At 40.3% G+C, this 23,061-nt stretch overlaps 1 protein-coding gene across 3 annotated transcripts in view; it reads left to right on the top strand.

The window, feature by feature from the left end:
* Positions 1-23,061, top strand: part of wwp2 (WW domain containing E3 ubiquitin protein ligase 2) — a 214,609-nt gene that overhangs the window by 10,101 nt on the left and 181,447 nt on the right. For all 3 annotated transcript variants that reach the window (XM_080186797.1, XM_080186798.1, XM_080186796.1), the window contains exon 2: positions 10,184-10,267. In XM_080186797.1, the coding sequence (XP_080042923.1) occupies positions 10,198-10,267 (70 nt within the window). In that variant the 5' untranslated portion in view covers positions 10,184-10,197. The remainder of the gene's footprint in view (positions 1-10,183; positions 10,268-23,061) is intronic.

Genomic DNA, 23,061 nt, shown 5'->3' with positions numbered 1-23,061 from the left:
CACATCTGACCTTGTTCCAAAAGGTTTCACAATAGCACCATTTAGAATCTGTGAGAGAAAGGTGGGAACATTCCTATTAAATTGGAAGTTAGCAAATGTTACGTTACTATTCAAGAAAGGAGGGAGGAAAAAAAGCAGTGAATCTCTGGCCAGCTAGCCAAATATAAGCTTTTGGGAAAATGGTGGTATATATTAAACAAAGATTAAAAATATACTTCAAAAAACATAGTACGATTAAAACAAGTCAACGTGGCTTTACTAACAGGAAGTCCTGATAGGGTATTTTTGAGGATGTAACTAGCAGAGTGAAGTAAATGTAGTATACCTGTACCTGGATTTCCAAAAGGTATTCAATGAGTTGCCACACAAAAGGTTAATAGATGAGATGAGGGAAATGCAGTTGGGGCTAGCATGGGTAGGGCATTGGTAAACAGAGTGGGCAGAAACTGGGCTTTTTCAAGTTGGTAGGCAGTGAATAGACTGCAAGGATCAGTGCTGAGGCATCAGCTATTTACAATCTGTATAAATGACTGATATATTACTTCCTGTTACTTCATCTAGGTTTATTGCTGATCCCAATCTAGATGGGAAGATAGGCTGTGGAGAGGGTACAGAGACTGATTGAGTGGGTACCAAGGTGGAGTATAATGTTGGGAAGCGTGACATTACTCACTTTTGTCATAGAATAGAAAAGCAATTAGTCTTGTTTTGGGATGGCTTCCGTACAGGATCCAGATCTGTACAAAAGATCTTTGGATTTGTCAGTAAAATTGATTGTGGATTGTCCTGATTTGTGGTCCATTATTTCCACAAAGCTGAAGGCATAAGGTCATGTGTCAGTTGAGTTTTTGGAAGCCTATTGTGGTACTAGGTTTGATGGTAAATCCAGCTCTGTGGATACAGTAATCCTCCTCTAATTTCCCTTCCAGAAGAAAGTACATCCTTTCCTTCCTGTTTTGACTGGTCTTCTGTCGACAGCTGGGTTTCTCTGAGATGACCAATGTTGCTGTTAAACCTTGCAAGCTCTTGAGAAGCTGTGATAGTTCTCCTTTCCAGTCATTCACTGTTCTGTCCTAAAGCGCTTGATTAGCTTATAGTTTATTTTTTAGTCACAAGTAAGGCTTACATTATCACTGCAGTGAAGTTACTGTGAAATACCCCTAGTTGCTATAGTCCAGTGCCTGTTTGGGTCAGTGCACCTAACCAGCATGTCTTTGAACTGTTGGAGGAAACCCACGCAGATACGGAGAGAAAGTGCAAGCTCCACACAGTGACCCAAGCCAGGAATTGAACCTGGGTCCCTGATGCTATGAAGTAGCCATGCTACCCACTGTGCTACTGTGCCGGGGGATGTCAAGAAAAGAAATTCATGCTTGTGTAGGATGGCAGGTCTAAATGGATCAAAGGATATGTACGGGGTGGGGCATCATATATTGAATTTGATGATCAGCCATGATCACAATGATTGGCATAGCATGCTTGAAGGATCTATTCCTCCTGCTAGTTTCTATGCTTAACTGCAGGGGTAATGGTCCCATTAGGTTTTCTGGTCAGGACAGGTTGGGATAGTCCATGTTTGAAGAACTTTTTCTGTCTCATAAGTGAAGTGAACAGACTGGACCCTAAAATGGAATGCACCGTTGTGGACCCTGCTGCTGGAGAACTACATCTGTTCCAAATCCAAGAGTTCAGCAACTATCAGAGTTCCACTCCTTATGTGCAGATTAATGATTAGAGACCTCCACGTTCACAGCCCTGTCTCCACCACGTGCTGATCACTATCAGGCTTTATTGTGTTCCTCACAGAACTGCACATAGGTTTTAATGTGCAGTAAACAGTGCCCAGTCAAAAACCCCACAGCCCTGGGCTGGCCCATCTTTACCCAGCCATGTCAATCCCACTGCTGTCTTCACATCAGTTTATCTGCTTATGTGCATTATTTGTTCTCTTGTGCCACTGTGAGGATTTGAAAATTTGTGTTTTAATTGAGGTTTGTCTAGATCAACATGGCAGGCTCACCTTGTGCTGTTTTTAGCTGGGATGGTCTTGTTGAGCAGAGCCATAATTAACTTGCCTCTAGCTTGTCACTGTAACAGTCTGTTATCTGGTTTCAGTGTCCCATGATTGTCCAAATCTGTGCAGTCTTGTGCATAAATTCATTGTTACTCTTGTATTCTGTCCTTATTTATGACATAATTGTTTCAGGCATTTACTGTCAGTTCACCTGAGGTGTGGTGATCCTCAGATTAAATTACCATCATTCAGCTCTCCCCCTCAAGGGGACAGTAGTCTGTGGTCATGTGGGACTATGGAGACTTTATTACTTTTCTTAGTCATAAGCCTGCATTCATAAGTTAACTTCATTTGAGCCAGCATATTTATTGAATGCCTTTTGTAAATCCATACATATTCTATCAATCAAATCAGCCACTTTTAAAAATGCACATCAACCTCGAGTTCTGCTGATTCCTTCAAAATTAGTCCTTTTCCATGGAATCGAAGGTTAGTTGACAAAACTAAAACTGAACAATGGGCTATCTTTAAAGAAGAGGAATATTTGCATGATTGCAAAAGAGACGGTAAACAAATCCACTGCTTTGTGGATGACATGAAAGGGTAAAATGGAGTAGAAAAGTGATGCATATGGCAGGTGTCAGATTAATAATACAATTGAGAATTAGAGAACTGGAGGAGATTTGAAAAAGCAAATACAAGAAGCACAAAGGGTGGATAAGGCAGTGAATATAAAGTGGAATTCAGGAGTCTTTATAAATAGTGATGGGAGAAGTGGGACATTTAGCATCAGAAGGGATTTGCACGTGGAGGCTTCTCATGCTATGGTGATGTAACAGAGGGTAGATTAGGGTAGTGTTGTGTAATGGATTTTCAAAAGGCATTTAATTAAGTGTCACAAGATTTGTGAGCAAATTTGGAGCTCCTGAAATAAAAGGCATAAGTGCATACAAAATTGGCTGAGTGACAGAACATGGTCGTGGTGAATGGATGTTTGTTTTTCAGACTGGAGGAAGGTTTATAACGGTGTTCCCTGATGTTGATGTTCAGGCCATTGCTTTTCCTGATGTATATCAATAACCCAGGCTTCGGTATACAAGGCACAATTTCAAAATTTGCAGAAGACATGAAACTTGGAAGTGTGATGAGGATAGTATTTAACCTCTGAATTCCATGTTATGTTCATGAGGACATACCATAAATCACACATCCAGGTTGAGCTAGCATACAAGATGACCACATTTTTCCAGTCTCCAAAATCATTTTTGCCTAAATGTGGCAACTCACCTGCCCCGCCACCAGCACAAATTTTAGCCATGGCATGCTATCTTCGTATTAGTAATCAGCCGCCATTTTTCACCCTACCAGTGCATATGCTACTTGCAACAGAGCACAAATCATCAAGCAGGTGATATGTGCTGTGTTGCGAAGATGCAAGAGTTTAAGACATGCTCGTTCTGTCGGATGCTAATGATATTTCAAAGTGACATCCACCCACGCCCATGTTAGAGTTCGTTTATATTTGAATACAGGTTGACCCAGCCCAATTATTGGATTTTTAGAACAATTTTCAATCGTCCACTTTCTTGTTGACCTTTATCGTGGGCAGGATGGAATGGGTGAACAAGTGGCAGATGAAATTTAATGCTGAAAGCTGTTTAGTGATTCATTTTGGTAGGATGAACTTGGAGAGACAAAAGATAAAGGGTACAATTCTAAAGTAGGGTTCAGGAGCAGAGGGACCTTGGGGTATATGTACACACAAATGATCGGCACAGCAAGGAAGAAGTGGTTAATGAAGCATCTGGGATCGTGAGATTTATCAGTGAGACAAAAGCAATGGAGTTAGGATGAGTCTGTCTAAAACTTTGATTTGGCTTCAACTGGAATATTGCACCCAATTCTGGGCACCAGACTTTTGGAAAGATCTGAAGGCATCAGGGAGGTTGCGAAAAGATTCAAGAGAATGGTTCAAAGGGTGAGGAGCTTCTGTTACATGGATAGCTTAGAGGAACTTGGAGAAAGAATCTGATGAACTGGTGCAACGACAATAATCTCTCCCTCAATATTAACAAAACAAAGGAGATGGTCATCAAATTCAGGAAGCAGAGAGGGGATCAAGTAGAAATGGTTGAGAGTTTCATGTTTTTAGTTGTCCAGATTACCAACAACCTGTCCTGGTCCCCCTATGTTGACATTGTAGTTAGGAAAGCATCTACTTTCTCAGACTAAGGAAATTTGGCATGTCTGCTGCAACTCTCTCCAACTTTTACAGGTGCTCATAGAAAGCATTCTTTCTGGTTGTATCACAACTTGGTATGACTCCTGCTCTGTCCAAGACCACAAGAAACTACAAAAGATTGTGAACGAAGCCCAGTCCATCACTCAAACCAGCCTCCCACCTATTGACACTGTCTATACTTCCTGCAGCCTTGGAAAAGCAGCCAGCATAATTAAGGACCCCACACACTCCAGATATACTCTTCCACTGGGAGAAAGATGTAGAAGTTTGAGGACATGTACCAAGTGACTCGAGAACAGCTTCTTCCCAGTTGCCATCAGACTTCTGAATAGACCTACCTCACATTAAGCTGATGTTTCTCTACACCCTAGCTATGACTGTAACACAAATTCCGCACTCACTCCTTTCCTTCTCTACAAATGGTATCCTTTGTACAGCACAAGAAACAATACTTTTCACTATACACAAATACATGTGACAATAGTAAATCAAAAGAAAGTTGAGATTTGCTTGTGTCCAAAATCATGAAGGGTCTGAACAGAGTAGCTGCGGAAAAGCTGTAAGCAATTATGGCAGAATTGTGAGTCAGAAGGCACTGATTTAAGGTGATTGGTAAAAGAAACAATGGTGACATGAAAAACATTTTTTGGCAAGTGGTTGGGATCTGGTGTGTTGGAGGCAGAATCGATCATAACATTCCAAAGGGCATTGGATATTTATCAGAAAAGGAAAAAAATGCAGGACTGTGAGGTGAAGGCAGAGACATGGAATTAAGTGAGTTACTCTATCAGAAATCCGACCCAAACGTAAGTGGCTTCCTCTTTGTTAGTGTGTTTTGTTTTCAACAAATTGCTTTGTGCTCCGTTCGTAAACATTATTTTCAACATTACATTGTAGGGAAAAAAAACCATGTTACAAACATGAGCCATCAGTTTTTTTTGTGAACTGCACTAAATATATTGGAGTTTCTCAGAAGAAAGAAAAATCATTCGACAAACCAGTTCCACTTTTAATGCGTGGCCTTTAAGTCACTTAAAATATAAATTCTCTTTCTGAGCATTTCTCTTCTCATAGAATTAATTGTTTCAATGGGTACCGTTGTGCTAATGTAATTGTATGTTAACTTGCCTTAAATCCTGACCTCAGCTGGCAAAGATGTAGCTCTACTCTGCCAGAATGACATTTTTCACTAAGTATTTGAATACCCTAAAAATTGCACTGCTGTGGAGAAAATTTTTTTGTTGATTATTCTTCCATTAAATGATTAGTTAAGGGAGGCTGGCCTGATTTTTCCCAGATAAGTGAGTTTTTGGGCTAAGAAGTGGAGTTGGGATGCAAAAGCAACATTGGTGATTGAGTTTGGAAAGTGAGTGGCCACAGTATAAATTTGTATTATAATAATGTTTTAATGTTTGTCAAAATCCTGCAGAAACAAAAATCATCATGACCTTATTTCAAAATATGGAATTGTTAGGCAGTTTCAATTTTTGGAGTAAAATACAGTTTTATTTAAAATGAAAATATTAATAATCTTGTAATATTTTCCTGTAACTTCATTTTTTACAATTTTTACCAATACTGTTCTACAGACTGCATGTCCAGTGATAGAAACAAAATATTCACTATAAATGTCTGCATTTATACTGTGCCGAATGTCTATATGACCAATTACTAGAATCAGGCCACTTGGCCTCTCTAGCTTGCTCAACCAATCAATAAGATCATGGCTGATCTGATTGTATCCTCTCATATTTTCCCCAATAATCTTACATCCCCTTGCTTATCAATAATCTATCTATGTCTCTCTTTAAAATATTCAAAGACTTTGCTTTCACTGCCTCATGAGGAAGAGGGTTCTAAAGATGAATGATCCTGAAAGAAATTCTCCTCCTTTCTGTCCTGAGTTCTAGATTATCTCTCGAGAGGAACCATCCTCTCCCCATCTGTCCTGTCAATACCCTTCAGAATCTTGTATATTTCAATTGATTTGCTTCTTACTCTTCCAAACTCTAGTGGATACAAGCCTAACCTTTCCAATCTTTTTTCAATAGACAACCTGCCCATCCCTGTTTTTAGTCAAGTAAACCTCATGGTTTTGAAGCATATATAACTCGCCTTAAGGATGCCAGTATGTACAGTATTCTAGATATGGTCTCACCAGTGCCCTGTGCAATTGAAGCATTATCTCCATACTATTGTAATCAATTCTCTCAAACAATAACACCTTCTTGAGAAGGTGCGAGGGCATGGGATCCAAGGGGTTTTGGCTTTGTGGATCCAGAACTGGCTTGCCTGCAGAAGGCAGAGAGTGGTTGTGGATGGGTCTTTTTCTGCATGGAGGTCAGTCACCAGTGGAGTGCCCCAGTGAATGGAGTGAATGGAATCGGCTGCCGTCAGTGGTGGTGGAGGCGAATTCGCTGGGGTCTTTTAAAAGACTTCTGGATGAGTATATGGGATTTAATGGGATTGGGGGTTATAGATAGGTCTATGGATTGGTAGGTGCTGTTGTGATCGGCGCAACCCGTGGGCCGAAGGGCCTGTTTGTGCTGTAGTGTTCTATGTTCTAACAATCTACATTCTAGCATTTCCTAAATACTTGCTGTACCTGCATACGAGCCTTTTGTGATTCATGCACTAGGACACCCAGATCCCTCTGCTCCTCAAAACCCTGCAAACTCTCACCATTTAGATAATATGCTTTTTTGTATGATGGAAGCAATGCACTCAATATTGCACTGAAGTGTCAACCAAGCTAATGTGCTAAAGACCTATAATTCTGAGGAGGAAAGTGTTAAACTTCAAAGGGACAGGCTGGTGGAACGGCCAGGGTAAGTGGGGGGTGAAATGTAACTGAAATGATTCATTTTAAAAAGGGTGGCACAGTGGCTAGCACTGCTGCTTCACAGCTCTAGGGACCTGGGTTCAATTCCTGGCTTGGGTCACTGTCTGTGCAGAGTTTGCACATTCTCCTCATGTCTGCGTGGGTTTCCTCCGGGTGCTTCGTTTTCCTCCCACAGTCCAAAGATGTGCGGGTTAGATTGATTGGCCATGCTAAAATTGACCCTTAGTGTCCTGAGATGCGTAGGTCAGAGAGATTAGCGGATAAATATATAGGGATTTGGGGGTAGGGCCTGGGTGGGATTGTTATCGGTGCAGAGTCGATGGGCCAAATGGCCTCTTTCTGCACTGTAAGGATTCTATGATTCTGTTTAGAGATGAGTTCAACCATCTGAGCCACTTTTAAAATTTGAAATAACTTGTTCGTACAAATTTAAATGTAGAAGAAACACAAAATATAAAACAGAATCACTGAAAATACACACCAGCTCAGTCAACATTAGAAAACAAATGGGTCAAAACTTGAGATCTGGTGCTGCGTTTCCTGTGACTTAACTGAACTCCTTGAAAGAAGCTTGGAGGCACTTTAGTTTTCATGTTGTCATTTTCACCAGATGAACCATTTTAGCAACAGTTTGTTTCTCTTATTATTTGTGATGAAGTAGGGTGTTAATTAGTGTTTTGATTTCACTAAATTGGTGAGTATCAGTTAGCCAATGGGTCACTTTTGAACAAAACAAGCAGTTTCTGTCTCACCATAGGATGAAGGGATACAATTTTGTTGCTGTATGCTTTACAACTGTTATTAACTGGTATTGGGATAGATATCATTTTGGCTCAGTAAATGATTGGAAACATTTTTGATTGAACTTTTTTATCATGAGCTGAGAAATCAGCAATTAAACTGGAAACTTGATGTTTTCACGTTTCAGATTATAGTCAGAAAGCCAGATGTATGCATCTGTCATGTAAACTGGAAGCAGATTTGATGCAAGACAATTCTAAATGCATCTTCCTGTATCCTGACCTAAAAGTGTTTCTGCTGCCCTCTGAGGTAGATGTCACTGCCTGCTGAGCTGAGTTTTTATGTAGCTTGAAAATAAAGACATTATCCATGTCCTGTCCAAAGCTATTCACCTTGAACCGAGTGCCATGTTCTAATCACTGAACAGAAGAGCAGAATTAGCTTGAAAAGCTGTGGAAAGACAGTTAGGTATTTTTCAGCAATTGCATCAAGGCTTGGGTCACTGTGCATAAATAGATGGCAATCAGAAATGTTACAAATCTGTTTGACTGTTTTGGAGAAATACCAACTCTTGTAACAACTGTTGCAGTGGATCGCTATCAGTTTTTAGCCAATTAGATAACATTTGAAGATCTGTGGGGTGAGATGAATTCGCTCAAAATTTATGATGCTGATAATCTGCCAACTTCAAGTTTTAAAAATATCAGCTGAAGTAATTTAAGGATTCCTAACTCATTGAATATCTTTTACATATTGTTAAATAATTAATGTTTAATGAATAAATCCAAACATTCTGCAATTATCAGATAATTATGCTATAAGATTTCACACTTTCAAACAAAAACTATGACGGTATATGAAGAGGAATTAAATAAACGCACCACTAAATTTACACTGTGGCTTATAAAGACTTGTGCTAGAAATTCAGTATTTATTACTTCACTCCCTGCCATCCCCCAAGAGTGCCGTTATGAAATCTTGAAGGTTCATTCAGTTTTCCGGGGATTAGCCCAAAGGTATGTTACAGCTCTCTGGAATTCACTATTTCTCTTCAGTGTTCAAGATTCTGTGGTGGTTCTTTCATTAACATTTTGGCTATAAGACCCACAACCTCTTTATCAACCTCGCAACTGTAGATGCCTCATATTTTTGTCTCAGGTTTTTGCTAGCAAATACCCAACTGTCTTTCTGCAGCTTTCCAAACTAACTCTGCTAGCTGCTTTAGACCACAAGACACTGTGAACCTTGTAAGTTTATTTCATTAGCTATTAACAAGCAAATCTTCCAGCTGCTTTTCCCCCCTCATGAAATCCAGACTGACCCACCTGCATTTCATGTGGTGAAGGAGGAAGTTCTATTCTTTCTGCTTGAAATGTGGCATAACTGACATTTGTTTTCTCAGCTTGGTGAGCTACAACCTGCACCCCTAGATGAACACAAACTGCCTCTGTTCCCAAACTGACTGCTTGTTTCTATTAACAAACTCACACTGAGTAAATTAGACAAAGGTATCTTTTACCCCCATTTTCAAAATGATGTTGCATGCTTTGGGGTGTTGTCACACAGCAATGTAAATGAATTATTTTACCCTCAATAGAACTCTTTGATTCTGTGACCCATATGAGTAATTTATATTTCTAATGGAATTTTGCGAAGCTCTTCTGGAATTGCTAGCATTTAGCTTTTATGGAGATTTTACCCAAAGTCCAGAAATTGGTCAAATGTTGTGTAGGTTTTTAAACTATCAACTCTTGACCATGCGAGATTAATGTAGGTTAATTAAACCTAGGCTTGATGAATTTTTTTATATTTATGTGGGGTTTTTAAAATCCGTTTCTTAACCAGGTTTTTCCATTTCACACTTCAATTTTCAAGTCTAAAAGTTACATTCCAAAACATTAATTATAAACCACATTTTTGCAGAGATATCCATTTGACTTGTTACGCTTGAATTATTGTGCTTCATGGATTGAAGGAAAAAATGTTTGCTTTGTTTCCCCTTTAATTGTAATCTCTGGTTCTATATTTGAAGAAACTTGTCTTCAGTATTAATCTGGCTTATGTATTGCGATAAGCTGTAAAAGTGTCCAACTGCAATTATTTATGCAGTCTATCTAATAGTTTTTCTCTTTTAATTAAAGCTTATGACTATATTAGCAGGTCAGCATTTGGTGTACAGTTTGATTACCATTTGTAAAGTTTGCACCAGCTTTTGTGATGGACCAGCTGAAAGAGAATCAGTGAAACTTAGAATTGAGAGATAGAACTTGTTGCAATGAAGTGCAGCCATAAACTAACAGTATTTAATTTGACATGCTGAAACATGTCTTTTTTTCCTCCCCAGAGTGGTGTGATGTCATGGCAACTGCCAGTTCTAGTATTACTGGGAGTGACCAAACCTTGGAAAAGTCACAGTTGAACTTAAAAAGTAAGTCTAGTTATGATTAATTTATAAACTAACTACAGTATTGAAGTTATGGCCACACAGTTGATTACTCTTTTCAATAACCTCTTCAAATCCTACTTTCTAACTTTTACTTGGATAGGTTAACTGGTTTTGGTGCTGTGACATCGTAGGAAGCATGAACAAGTTTATTTGGCTGGTTAGCAGTTATTTCTGGATTGATTCAAATGTCGACCTGTCAACCTGGAGATTGTGGTGGTTAGTTGAATCATCCAAGATTAACCTAATTAAAATTGCTATCAACTTGATAAGCATATTATTGATCTCTAGTGTAAAGTTACTTAAGTGACAGATAAAACCAAAGCAGTAGATGTAGCGTACATGGATTTTCAGAAGGTATCGAATAAGATACTTCATAATATCTTACCTTTGTGTAGTGCCTTTAATGACAAAAGGCAGTGTGGCACCATGGAAAGCAAGTTGATTAATGGACTGGCAGCTGAGTTTGGGTGTGGCTTGGACTGGAGAAGGTTTGGAAATGCACCCTAGGATCAGTGCTGGTCCACTTTTGTTGTCCAATGCATAAATGATTTGGAATTGGGCATAGGGGACATGATCTTGAAATTTGGTGATGTATAAGTAGGAAGTTTGGCAAATGATATGGGGGAACTATGAAAAAATACTTAAGGCAGTCACAGACAAGTTAACAAAACTTATAGGTAGCAAATGCAAATTACTGTAAATGTGTGGTAATGTATTTGGGAGAAAAAATGTCAAGGGATAGGAGTAAAAAAAATCAGTGGACAGACACTGGAAGGTGTGGAGCAATAGACCTTCTGTTTTAAATACATTTTCTGCAAGTATGACTGAGTAGGTAAGATCATACAAGTTCAGTTGAATGTTGTCTTACACTCATGGGTATTGGGTTTAAGATTGAAGTAATGAAGAGTTTATCCAGTACATTGAGGCTGTAGTGAGAAGACTATGCAGTTTTGGGCAACCATTATAGAAAGCACATTAAAGCCATAGAGCGCGTACATCATTGGTATAGAAGGATGTTACAGAAGTTGAGAGACTCTGATTTCCCTGGGCAGAGAAATCAGAGTGTTTAACATTAAGAGGGGTTTTGATGATGAATGGAGGGTTGGGGTGATGAACACTTTGCTTGGAGTGTTTATGATGAAGCGGGGGAGTTCAACAATTCCAAATGCTCGATAGAAGTGTGGGAGAGATGTTAGAAATTTTTTCATGCAGAAATTATTAAACAATGGTAATCTTTGCCACAAGGAGTGAATTGAAGTAATTGTCTACTGCATTTTTAAACAAAAAATTGGTAACTGAGAAATTGAAGAAAATACAAAAACAGGGGGGAGAGTATGTGAGTGTAATTTCTGATTTAAGCCAGGCTTAGTTTCTTATGGACTGGGAGTCAAGAACTATAAATTCCATCAAGTCTCAGAAGTTTTGCTTGTCAGCAGACTGGGAGTGGGTGCCACATGTGCAATCCGGCAGTTCAAGAGCGCAACAATCCTGATAGCAGTGCACCTAAGTAAAAGAGGAAACAATAGAAAGACGTGAAAACTCCAGTCATATCACCCAGAGTCTGGAATGCCATCATTGAGAAGAGTTACAGGCGTGGAACAGGAAGAGGTCTCAGAGAAAGCTCCACAAGGGTCAGGGAGAGGCCTCTATTAATAATCGTAGACGTAGCGAAAAAGGTGCGAGGTGAGAACTGAAGAAAAACCCTTGTGCTAAGAGGATGCCACTAGCATCTACATGCTTTGGGCCACTGGGCAAAGATAACCCTTTGGAGCATTGGTATTCTCATGGGGTGACTGAAAAGTTGAAGTTGTACTTTGAGCTCTTGCTGGAGTGCAGAATTGGGAATCCTGGAGAATGGAGTCTTGAGAGACAAGATTGAAACCATTTTTGGGACCATTGGAGTTTGGGCAATCTTTTGCGTGATATCTTTAAGAATCTCTTGTAAGAGTTTCAGTAAGGTTGGTTGACTTGAATTTTACTGACATTTGGGTGGGTGGCTGTGAAATCCATAGGACCTGTCTTGGTTGCATCTGCCATTGATAGTTTGCCTGTTAATTCGCATATACTTCATTAACACTGAATTGCAGAGAATGAGATAGATATTGTAAATTGCAGATCATTCTGGTCTTCATATAATACTTGATTTTTTTTGAAAACTTGTGCACTTTGTGGCTTTATTCTCTTCTAAATGTCTTGGATTTGTTTATTTGAAACAAAAAATTATGGGTCAGATTGTTCCAAAAACTTGAGTTTGGTCCCAGGTCCTGAAAAGTTACCTTTTGGATTGATTTGGAAGCCAGGGACTCTCTTCACTTGGGGCAGGGTTATGGGATGCTAAATGGGGAGGGGTAGACATTGAGACTGCGCCTGGGAAACAATACAAATCATTTGCTGTTTAGAATGATGGAATCCTATAGTGCAGAAAGAGGTCATTTGGCCCATCGAGTCTACACTGACCACAATCCCATCCAGACCCTATTCCCACAGCCCCATGCATTTACCCTAGCTAGTCCCCTTGGTACGAAGGAGCAATTTAGTGTGGCCAGTCGATGCAACCTGTGCATTTTTGGACTGTGGGAAGAAACCAGAGCGCCCGGAGGAAACCCACGCTGGCACGGGGAAAATGTACAAACTCCACATAGACGGTGACCCAGGACAGGAATTGAACCTGGGGCCCTGGTGTTGTATGACAGCGGTGCTAACTGCTGTGCCACCGTGCTGCCCTTTCTGTAGGATAGGCAATCTGTCTAAGTTCTATCAACTCAACTTGAGATAAAGTATTAATATTTGTACATGCAATTCTAAATTTTTTCCCAAGATAACCTTCTGGCAAGCTGCTCAAATCTGATCTTTAATAAACATGTAGCACTTTGGTCTGAATTTCCTAGCCTGACTAAGCCTCCTGGAAGCAATTTAATATAGATGGTGAGGTTCAGCTTGATTACCCAATTTGTTTGCAGCAGCACTTGAACTCTGAATAACTTGGCACGTGTTCAAATTTGTGTCAAATGTTGCCAGCTTACTTGTGGAGTGAAAGATAATAATTCTAACCAGGTCCTTGCCAAGTTTTAGAGTTCAAAAGCATCCGGAGATGCCTTAAAGGCTGTAAATAGTTTAATAAATTTGATTGGTCACTTTAAAATCAGTGAATTCCCTGCAGTTCTTGTTCATGGGTTGTGTGTGTCGTTGCCCATCCTTAGTTACCCTTGAGAAGATGGTAGTGACCTACTTCCTTGAACCACTCCAATCTCTGAGGTGTAGGTACACCCACAGTGTTGTTAAAATCCCTACAGTGCAGAGGGAGGCCATTTGGCCTATTGAATTTGCACTGGCCCTCCAAAAGATCTTTGCAAGTCTACTTTTCCCTCATCTATTCCCATAACCCTGCACATTTATCATGATTGCGGTAGAAAACTGAGCTCTTAGATGAAATCCACACAGACACGGAGAATGTGCAAACTCCACACATACTGATCCAAGCCAGGAATTGATCACGGGTCCCTGGTGCTACGTGACAGCTTTGCTATCTACCATGCCACAGTGATGGAGGGAATTACAGAAATACAAATTAGTTGTGTGCTGGGCTATTTAAGAGTTAGCCATATTTCTGTGGGTCTTAAGTCACTTGTAGGCCAGACCAGGTAAGTGGTAAAAGAAAACGGGATCAGTAGAACAGGTCAGGACTTGCAGGATTCTCTTGCAGATTGAAGCTCTGTCCAAAGCTGGCACATGCTCAGAAGGGAGAAAGGCTAACAAGAACTCTGTCGTACTACTTCCACTTTAAATTTCAATGCCCCATCAAGACAGAAATATAACATAAGTAATGTCTTAACTATGCGGATGTTTGTCCCCTATGTTATTACCACTGGTGAATCTTGTCATGATGCATTAGGAATTGTCAGTTAAGAGGTAAATGGAGAACCTGTACATGAAGGTGGTTCTTCCCTTTCCACAGCGGAACCAATTGGCAATTTTGCTGACTCTGAAACCTTTCCTGACTTGGGGTCATATCACAACCAAATATGGTCTTGGTGTTTGTGAGCAGCTCTTCTGTTTTGCAATCTCACAACTCAAGATACTGGATCACTTTGGTTTAAAATTATTCCTGGTGTTAGGGAACAGATCAAAATCTAAGATAATATGAAGTTAGCCTAGACCCTACACTTTTGGATTTTGGCAGTTGGGCATCATAAGGTGTTTCACTCCAAGTGCCTTTTCTTGCTGCATTGGTGACGAGCAGTGGCCATAAACTTGTAATGATTGGCAAAGTGTGGCCCTCAACACCTAAAATACTACACTGCTTCAACTTTTTTTCTGGAAGCTTCTTTCTACATGTGGTGCAGTGTCCACGTCTAGGCACTGCCATTCGCCTGCTGAATAGCTCTGACATGGCTAGCAGCGATTTCAGTACCTTGAGAAATCCCTAGAGCTTTTGAAAAGTAAATAAACATGGCTTCCCCCAACAACTGACACTGAATTTTGTCCTCATTAATGCTACAGACTAGCCTGTCTCTCAGCATATCTTCTAAAACTATTCCAAAATCAGTGATCAGAAAACTGGAGTAACTCTGTCAAAGTTGTGGATTGACCAACTTTTTTGAAAAATGGCTATGACATTTGTCTTTCAACAATCATCAAGGGCTTTGGACGATGGGATTCTAGATCAGAGTGACTCATCTTCAGACTGGGAACTAACTTTGCACATACGCAGAAGAAAAGGAAGCAAGGAAGTGAAATATTGCGCAACTATAGTTCAGATGGATTGAAGAGGAGTGCCATTGAAGAGAAAGCAAGACAGTGGGTTGGGGACATTGAGATGGTCCTAATCAAAGAAGATCCAAAAGCGGGGCGTGAGACAGAAACTGATCCCAGGTAAGGGCCAAGGACGGAGATTAGAAGAAGATCCTGTTAAGCAAAGTTGAGGAATAGCAATAGGCTCCAAATTAAAGGGAGAGTGCTGCAGGGAACTTCCACCCTAAACACGTTAAAGAAGCCATCCCCTACAGACAAACTCTCCGTATACACAGGATCTGTTCAGATGAGGATCGCAACAGGCATCTAGAGACACTGGAAGTTGCCCTCGTAAGAACAGGATATGACACGCGACTCATCGATCGACAGTTCCGACGCACCACAGTGAAAAACCGCCCTCAGAAGACAAATTCAGAATACGACGGAAGAGTACGCTTCGTTGTCCAATACTTCCCCAGAGTGGAGAAGTTACAGCATTGTCTTCAGAGCCTTCAACATATCAACAGTGAAGATGAACACCTCGCCAAGGCCATCCCCACACCCTCACTACTTGCCTTTAAACAACTGCGCAACCTCAAACAGCCCATTGTACGCAGCAAACTACCCAGCCTTCAGGAGAACAGTGATCACAACACCACACAATCCTGCCATGGCAACCTCTGCAAGATGTGCGGGATCATTGATACAGATGTCATTATCTCGCGTGAGAACATTATCCACCAGGTACACAGTACATACTCCTACGATTCGGCCAACATTGTCGACCTGATACGCTGAAAGAAAAAATGTCCCGAGGCGTGGTACATTGGCGAGAGCATTCAGACGTTAGGACAATGGATGAATGGACACCACTTGACAATCACCAGGCAGAAGTGTCCCCTTCCTGTCGGGAACACCTCAGTCGTCCAGGGCATTCAGCTTATGATCTTCGGGTGAGCGTTCTCCAAGGCAGCTTTCATGATGCATGGCAACATAGAATCGCCAAGCAGAAACTGATAGCCAAGTTCCAAGGGCAGCCTCAACAGGGATCTTGAGTTCATCTCTCACTATCTGTAATTCCCACGCTTTGCCTGGGCTTGTAAAATCTCACTCTATCCTGGCTTGAGACAACTTACATCCCTTTAACCTGTACTTAACCTTCTCGCATTGTCTGTACCTGTTCAGACTTGATTCTTGTTAAGACTTGCAATCCACTGTTATCTTGTAATTGAGTTTATGCCTGTATATGCCCTGTTTGTGAACTTAACTCCACTCACCTGATGAAACAGCAGTGCTCTGAAAGCTTGTGCTAACAAATAAACCTTTTGGACTTTAACCTGGTGTTGTGAGACTTCATGCTGTGCCTACTCCAGTGCAACGCTGTCATCTCCATGTCATTAATGTGGTGTGTCTGCCTGCAGTTTGCCTGTTAATTCTTGAGTACTGCATACCTGCCCTATTAGAATGTATCGTAGTTATTGTTTTATTTTTCCTCATTTTCACATATGTAAGATATAGCTGAAGTGAAGGAATTAAGAATATTTGATTCATTTTTGTGTATTTGTAATGACATTGTTCCAATCTTTCGCCAAGTTGGGTGATGGGGGGGTTGGGTAAAACTCTCAACTGTTTGGTGTCATACTTGGCGCAAAGAAAAATGATTGCAGCTATTGGAGGTCAATTGTCTCAATCCCAAGACATCGCTGCACGAGTTCCTCAGGGTAGTGCCTGCAGCCCAATCCTTCCAAAGTCGGTCCACCATCCACAAGACAAGTCAGGATTGTGATGGAATATTCTCCACTTGCAGGAATGAGTGCAGCGCCAACACTTGAGAAGCTTTTCACCATCCAGTACAAAGCAACCCATTTGATTATCATCCCATTCAGCATCTTAAATTTTTATTCCTACCACAGATGCACAGTGCAGCATTGTGTCCCATCTACAAGCTGCACTGCAGTAACTTACCATGGCTGCTTCATCAGCTTCCAAACTCTCAACCTTTGCCACGCAGAAGGGCAAGGATAGCAGATGGATGGAATGACCACAATCTACATGCTCTCCTCCAAACCATGCCACTCTGACTTAGAACTATATAGCTATTCTTTGGCTGTCACTAGGTCAAAATCCTGGAACTTCCACCCCAACTGCATTATTAGCTACACCACATCATCTGCTGTGGTTCATTAAGATGGCACATCATAACCTTATCAAGGGCTATTACGGGTGGGTAGTAAATGCTGGTCTAGCTAGCGATGTCTGCATTCTGTGAATAACTTAATGAAAATAAATCTGAGTTGGCTGCACGTGTGCTAATCCAGGCTTGAGTCATCCACATTTATGTTGCTTGTCTTTCTAAACTTTTTTCAGCAACCAAATAAACAGAGAAACCCAACGTAAGAAATTGAGAGGCTAATTAGCAATACACATTTGTTTTAATTCATTCATGGGATGTGGATATTGCTCACTAGGGAAGAATTTATTGGTCAATCCTAATTGTCCTCGAAGATTGTGGTGAGCTGCTTTCCTGAACAGCTGCAGTCCATGTAGGTAAACCCATGGTGCTGTTAGGGAAGGTGTTGCAGGATTTTGACCTAGCAGCAGTGAAAGAATGGAAGTATATTTCCAAGTCAAAATGGTATGTTTGGGGGAGAGCTTCCAGATGGTGACATTCACATGTATCTGTTGCCCTTGTCCTTCAAGATGGTAGTGTTTGTGGAATTGTAAAGTGCTGTCTGAGGAAGCTTGGTGAGTTCCTGCAGTACAACTTGGTACACACTGCTGCTACTGTGCATCGGTGTTGGGGGGTATGAGTGGGCTACTTTGTCTTGGATAATGTTTGAGTATTATTGAACTGCGCTTATCCAGTCAAGTGGAGAGCATTCCATTATGCCTCTGACTTGTGGTATATTGGCATACTAATCATTAGAGAGATGCAACTTTCCAAACATTTGGTGGGAATGTTCATGTTTGATGGTTTCTTGAGGCACACAGTTGAAAAACATTAACACCTTGATTTCTGTATAGCATCTTGATTTAAATTTAACAAGATAATATTGTGTTATTTAGATTCTTGGGTTTTCAAGTGCAAGATTGATCTAATAATTCATTCTGATGTCTAGTTTAATTAACTTTACAGACTGGTGAACAAAATGTTGCTAGATCTAAAATAGCACTGAACATTGAATAAGCTGGCTGCTGCACTGATTTCAGAGAGCTGTATTTTTGTTGAGTTTCCAGGATTTGCCAATAATCTATCTGCAGTATTTCATCATTTCCATAGAAGCAGTTGCAGTGAGCAGACCTGTTTTGAAATTAATAAGTTATAGTTTTTAGTAACATAATTTTCTTGATTCATTATCTATGAATACTCCCAAAAGAAATTGTTAAAATTAGTTTACACAAAGTTACGCATTGGCTCTGCCTGCATTGGTATCATCTATTGACGTAATTCTAGCTAGAAATGAGACAGACTTGTTTCTTTTGGCATTATATGGTTGCAGTAACAGAACAAACTGCAAAGCTGTTATGAGTCATAATGTGATCAACTGGGGGAAAAAAATCCATGTTTTTAATGGCAAATCTTTTTAATGTACCACAAGTTGAGAGTTGTTTCCTAAAAGGATAATTTTTTGATGTTTTGAGAAGTTTATTGTTTATATTGTATCTTCATTTAAGATCCGGTAACCCCTAAGGATTTAACAGATCAGGACTCATTCTTGCAGTCATCTAGTATGTTTTAAGTTGGCAAGTAACGCAACTTTACATTCTGACTAAGAAGGTGATTTTTGACCTATGTTGTTCACTGATGTCAGCCAGTGTGGTGGTGGGGGATTCAGCACCCTATGTAGGGAGGGGGATATCAGCAGTATTGTCATTCTCTACTACTTAGTGGTTATAGTTGAAAATGTACATGTGATTATCTTGGGGATAGGATCAAACACAGTTGTGATACTGCATGGTTCAAGTCATACTTGATATCTAGGTTTGATCATTTGGGCAGTCTGCTGAGTGTCATTGGTGCTATTGGAACTGTAGACAATAAGAAAGTCAGTGGAGTGGGTGGTGGGGCAGGGTGTTGGTGGGGGTTTAGGGATGCTCAGAGTAAAGCTTGAACTCCAAGCGGTAGTTATGGTTGTAGTAAAAACGCTGCTCCAATTGAGTTTGGCTAATTCAGCACTTTAATGTACTGTAGCACCTGTGTTTTTTCCCCTCCCTAAAGTGAGCCATTTTGTCTTTGAATGCAAACTGAATGTTGTGGGGTCTTTGTTGCACTTCCAATGGTATGGGGCCTCAGGCTGGATATGTGCATTAAGGTGAATGTTAAATATTGAAAACCATAAAATTATTGGTTCCTAGGCACCGCTGTTTGTTCTTAAGTTTAACTCCAGAAATCCAGACATAAAATATCATCTTTAAATTATTAATCACTAACAGAAGTACAACTACTTTTGCCATCAAAGTGACATTTGTATCATATATCACATTTAATAGAAAAATTCCCAAGGTGCAACACAAGAGTGGGATGTGAGGAATAGAGATGGAACCAAAGAAGGTAATATTAGGAGGGTGATGAAATATTTGAAAGAGTTTGATTTTAAACAAGACTTTGAAGAAAGAAAGGAATGTGGAGAAACTGAGGAATTTGGGAAGGAAATTCTAAAGCATGGAACCAAACCACTAAAGGTGGTGATGGAAAGAAGAGAGTAGCGACTCACAAGAGACTGGAATCAGGGGTAGTGTTGGAGGTTATGTTAGCAGAGGTTACTGAAATAAGGAGAGGTGAAGTGATGAAGCAGTCGAAACAGGTGGAAGAGGATCTTGCATTTAAATAAGTGTGTACAGTTGCATTATTGAATTAAAAGAAATTTAATGCCTAATAGATTCCCTGAATAGAATTGATTTTTTTTGCCCTGTTAAAAGTGGCTTGAAATATGCCAGGTGGACACTGCTTTTGGGACATGGGGTAGAATCAAGTCTACCCCAACTTATATCAAGTTGATATAAATTTTACTTGGCGGACTGCCTGCGAAGGGCTCCAAGTAAGTGGGGCAATTCTCAATTTAGCTCAGTAGATATGGAGCCATTGCACACAACTGACCTGCTTGTACACAAATTGGCACTAAGTTGAATCTTATGCAGAGGCTTCAGAGTGACTTGTGTGTGAAATAGAAAGTTGTCACATTGATGCAAGGGTTGCTGCTATTCAAGATTTAAAGATGGTGATTTAGTCATTTAACCATGATATATTGAACCTGGAAGCATTTGATTTTGGCATTAACTATTTGAAATAGAAAAAGTTTTGTTCCTAGCATTAACGCCCCTCCCATTGAGCAGAGTTGATATGTTTCTAAAAAAGTAAAAGCTGTTTAAATTTATTAAGCCAGGTGGTTTGAAGGGATAGTTAATGCAGAAGTATATAATTATCATTGATCTTTCAGTTGCACTTATTAATTTACCTTCTTGACATTTCTTCTGGTCTGCAACCCCTGCGATCAACTAAAATGGTTAACACAAAATTAAACCAGATATTGTATTTCATAATCATCCTTTTAAAAGATTTGTTTTGTATAATGATAGTTACATTTAATGATGCTGCTACTCATTGGAGAAATCTTCACTTTCCGTTCTGCTTTAAATGCGTCATTACCATTTGTGCAAACTCAGTCTCAAAGTCACAGAAGCCCTACGGTACAAAAGGAGGCCATTCGGCCCGTTGAGTCTGTACCAATCCCACCCAGGCCCGATTCCCGTAACCCCATGCATTTACCCTGCTAATCCCCCTGGCCCTAGGGCCAATTTTAGCATGACCATTCCACCGAACCTGCACATTTTTGGAGTGTGGGAGAAAACCAGAGCGCCCGGAGAAAATCCGCGTAGACACAGAATGTGCAAACTCCACATAGACAGTGACCCAAGGCTGGGAATCGAACTTGGGTCCCTGGCGCTATGAAGCAGTAGTGCTAACTACTGTGCTGCCCAAATATTTTAAATAGATTCTCATTTCTTCCAAGAGTGGGGGATGATTTCCACAATGACCATCAAAACATTTGTTCGAAACAAAACAAGTTGCATTCATATAGCGTCTTTAATGGAGTAAAACTTTCTATGATGCTTCGAGTGTTGTCAAACAATGTGCGACTGGGAGCGGCATGATCTGTTAGGACAGATGAACAAAGAAGTTGATTTTAAATATCAGTAAGAGAAAAGTGGAGAGAGAGCTTTAGGATAGGGATTTCAGAACTTAGCCAAGGCATCTGCCAATGGTGGAAAAACTAAAACATTGTACAAAGTGCCAGAATTGAAGGAGTGCAGAGATTGTGGAAGGTTGTCAGGCTAGAAGAGGTTTAGAGATGGGAAGAGGTGAAGTTATAAGGAGTTTGAAAACAAGAATGATAATTTTAAAATCTAGAGTTACTTGACTGGGTGATAATGTTGGCCAGGATACATAGGCATGATGGGTGAATGGGACTTTAGTTAGGATACTTTGGCAGAGTTCTGCATTGGCTCAAATTTATACAGAAGGGTAAATGGTAGATTGACCAGAAGAGAGTTAGAGTAATCAAGTCAGGAGGTAACCAAGGCATGGATGAGGGTTTTAATAGCATATGAGTTGAGGCAGTGTCAGGTGATATCTGAGATGAAAATATGCAGTCTTCATGATGGCAAGGATTATGGGCAGCACGGTGGCATAGTGTTTAGCTCTGCTGCCTCACAGTGCCAAGTACCTGAGTTCAATCCTCAGTGGTGACTGTGTGGAATTCGCATATTCTCCCTTTACCTGCATGTGTTTTCAATGGGTGCTCTGGTTTCCTCCCACAGACCAGGATGTGTGGATTAGGATTATTGGCCATGCTAATTTGCCCCTTAGTGTTAGGAAAGGTTCGTAAGTTAAATAAATGGGATTATGGAGATAGGGCGTGGGTGGGATTGTTGTCGTTGCAGGCTTGATGGGCCAAATGGCCGCCTCTGTACTGTCAGGTACTATAACTCTGTGTGGGATTGAACATGACATCTAGCTTGCCAATAGTTTGATTTAGTCTCAGGCTACCAGCAAGAGGGATGGAGTTAGATTCTATACTAAGAGAAAGTTTATGGTGGGTATAAAAGAGCATGGCATTGGTGTTTCAAAATTGTTGCTCATGCAGCATGAGATGTCACATGAGATCGGAGACCCTGGAGGGGTTGAGGGAGGTGATGGTGTAATGGAGCTGAACATTTCATATGGAGCTCTATGTTCTTGAATGATACTGGGGGCAATGATTAGATGAGAAGTGGGAGCGTACCATGGGAAAATCCAAATGTAACTGTGTCAGAGTGAGAAGTGAAGCTATTGCAGGCGTTTCTCTGGTAGGAAGGATACCAGATGAAGTTTGCCAGCCTAATTTAAATATCGAAGATTTTTAGTGGAAACGAAATGTCACAAACATTTGGCAGCTTTTTGAATCCTTCTCAGCATATGAAGTTGTTTGGAGCACAGCTTGCTTTTAAAGTTTATTTTATTAGTGTCGCAAGACAGCCTACATTTAACACTGCAATTAAGTTACTGTGAAAATCCCTGAGTCGCCGCTCTCTTGCACCTGTTTGGGTACAGTGAGGGAGAATTTAGCATGGCCAACTACTTTAAATCAGATAAAAACTATTCTGTTCATTCAGAGCATCGTCATCTGAAATCAATATAGCTCAAAGACTGGACGTACATAAGGGATTGCCTTTTTGTAACTTTGTTCTGCAAGGATTTTTTTTAAGTGCAACACTAGGTGCTGCTGTTGCCATCAAAACTGAATGGAAATCTTCATTCTGGGGGTGAAAGTCGACGATACATTTTCGCTCGGTTTTAGATTATCAGTATTTTGCAGAAATTGCTTTGTTCATTTTGTTGTCAGAATTAATTATGAAAGAGTCTATGAACCAGTTGTTTCAAAAATTAGAAACTGAAAGTTTGCTTGTAATCGAATCTTTGATAAAATCAACATGTGCCTTTTTATAAAAACATTTTCACCCGTCTTCTGTTTTTCCAATAGCTTATTTGACTTGGCATTCACTGA

Source organism: Carcharhinus amblyrhynchos, chromosome 4 (genome assembly GCF_965287045.1).
Source record: "Carcharhinus amblyrhynchos chromosome 4, sCarAmb.v2.hapA, whole genome shotgun sequence".
NCBI classification, from domain to species: domain Eukaryota; kingdom Metazoa; phylum Chordata; class Chondrichthyes; order Carcharhiniformes; family Carcharhinidae; genus Carcharhinus; species Carcharhinus amblyrhynchos.
Note: the sequence above shows the minus strand (reverse complement) of the source record. Positions and strands in the feature narration are given on the sequence as shown.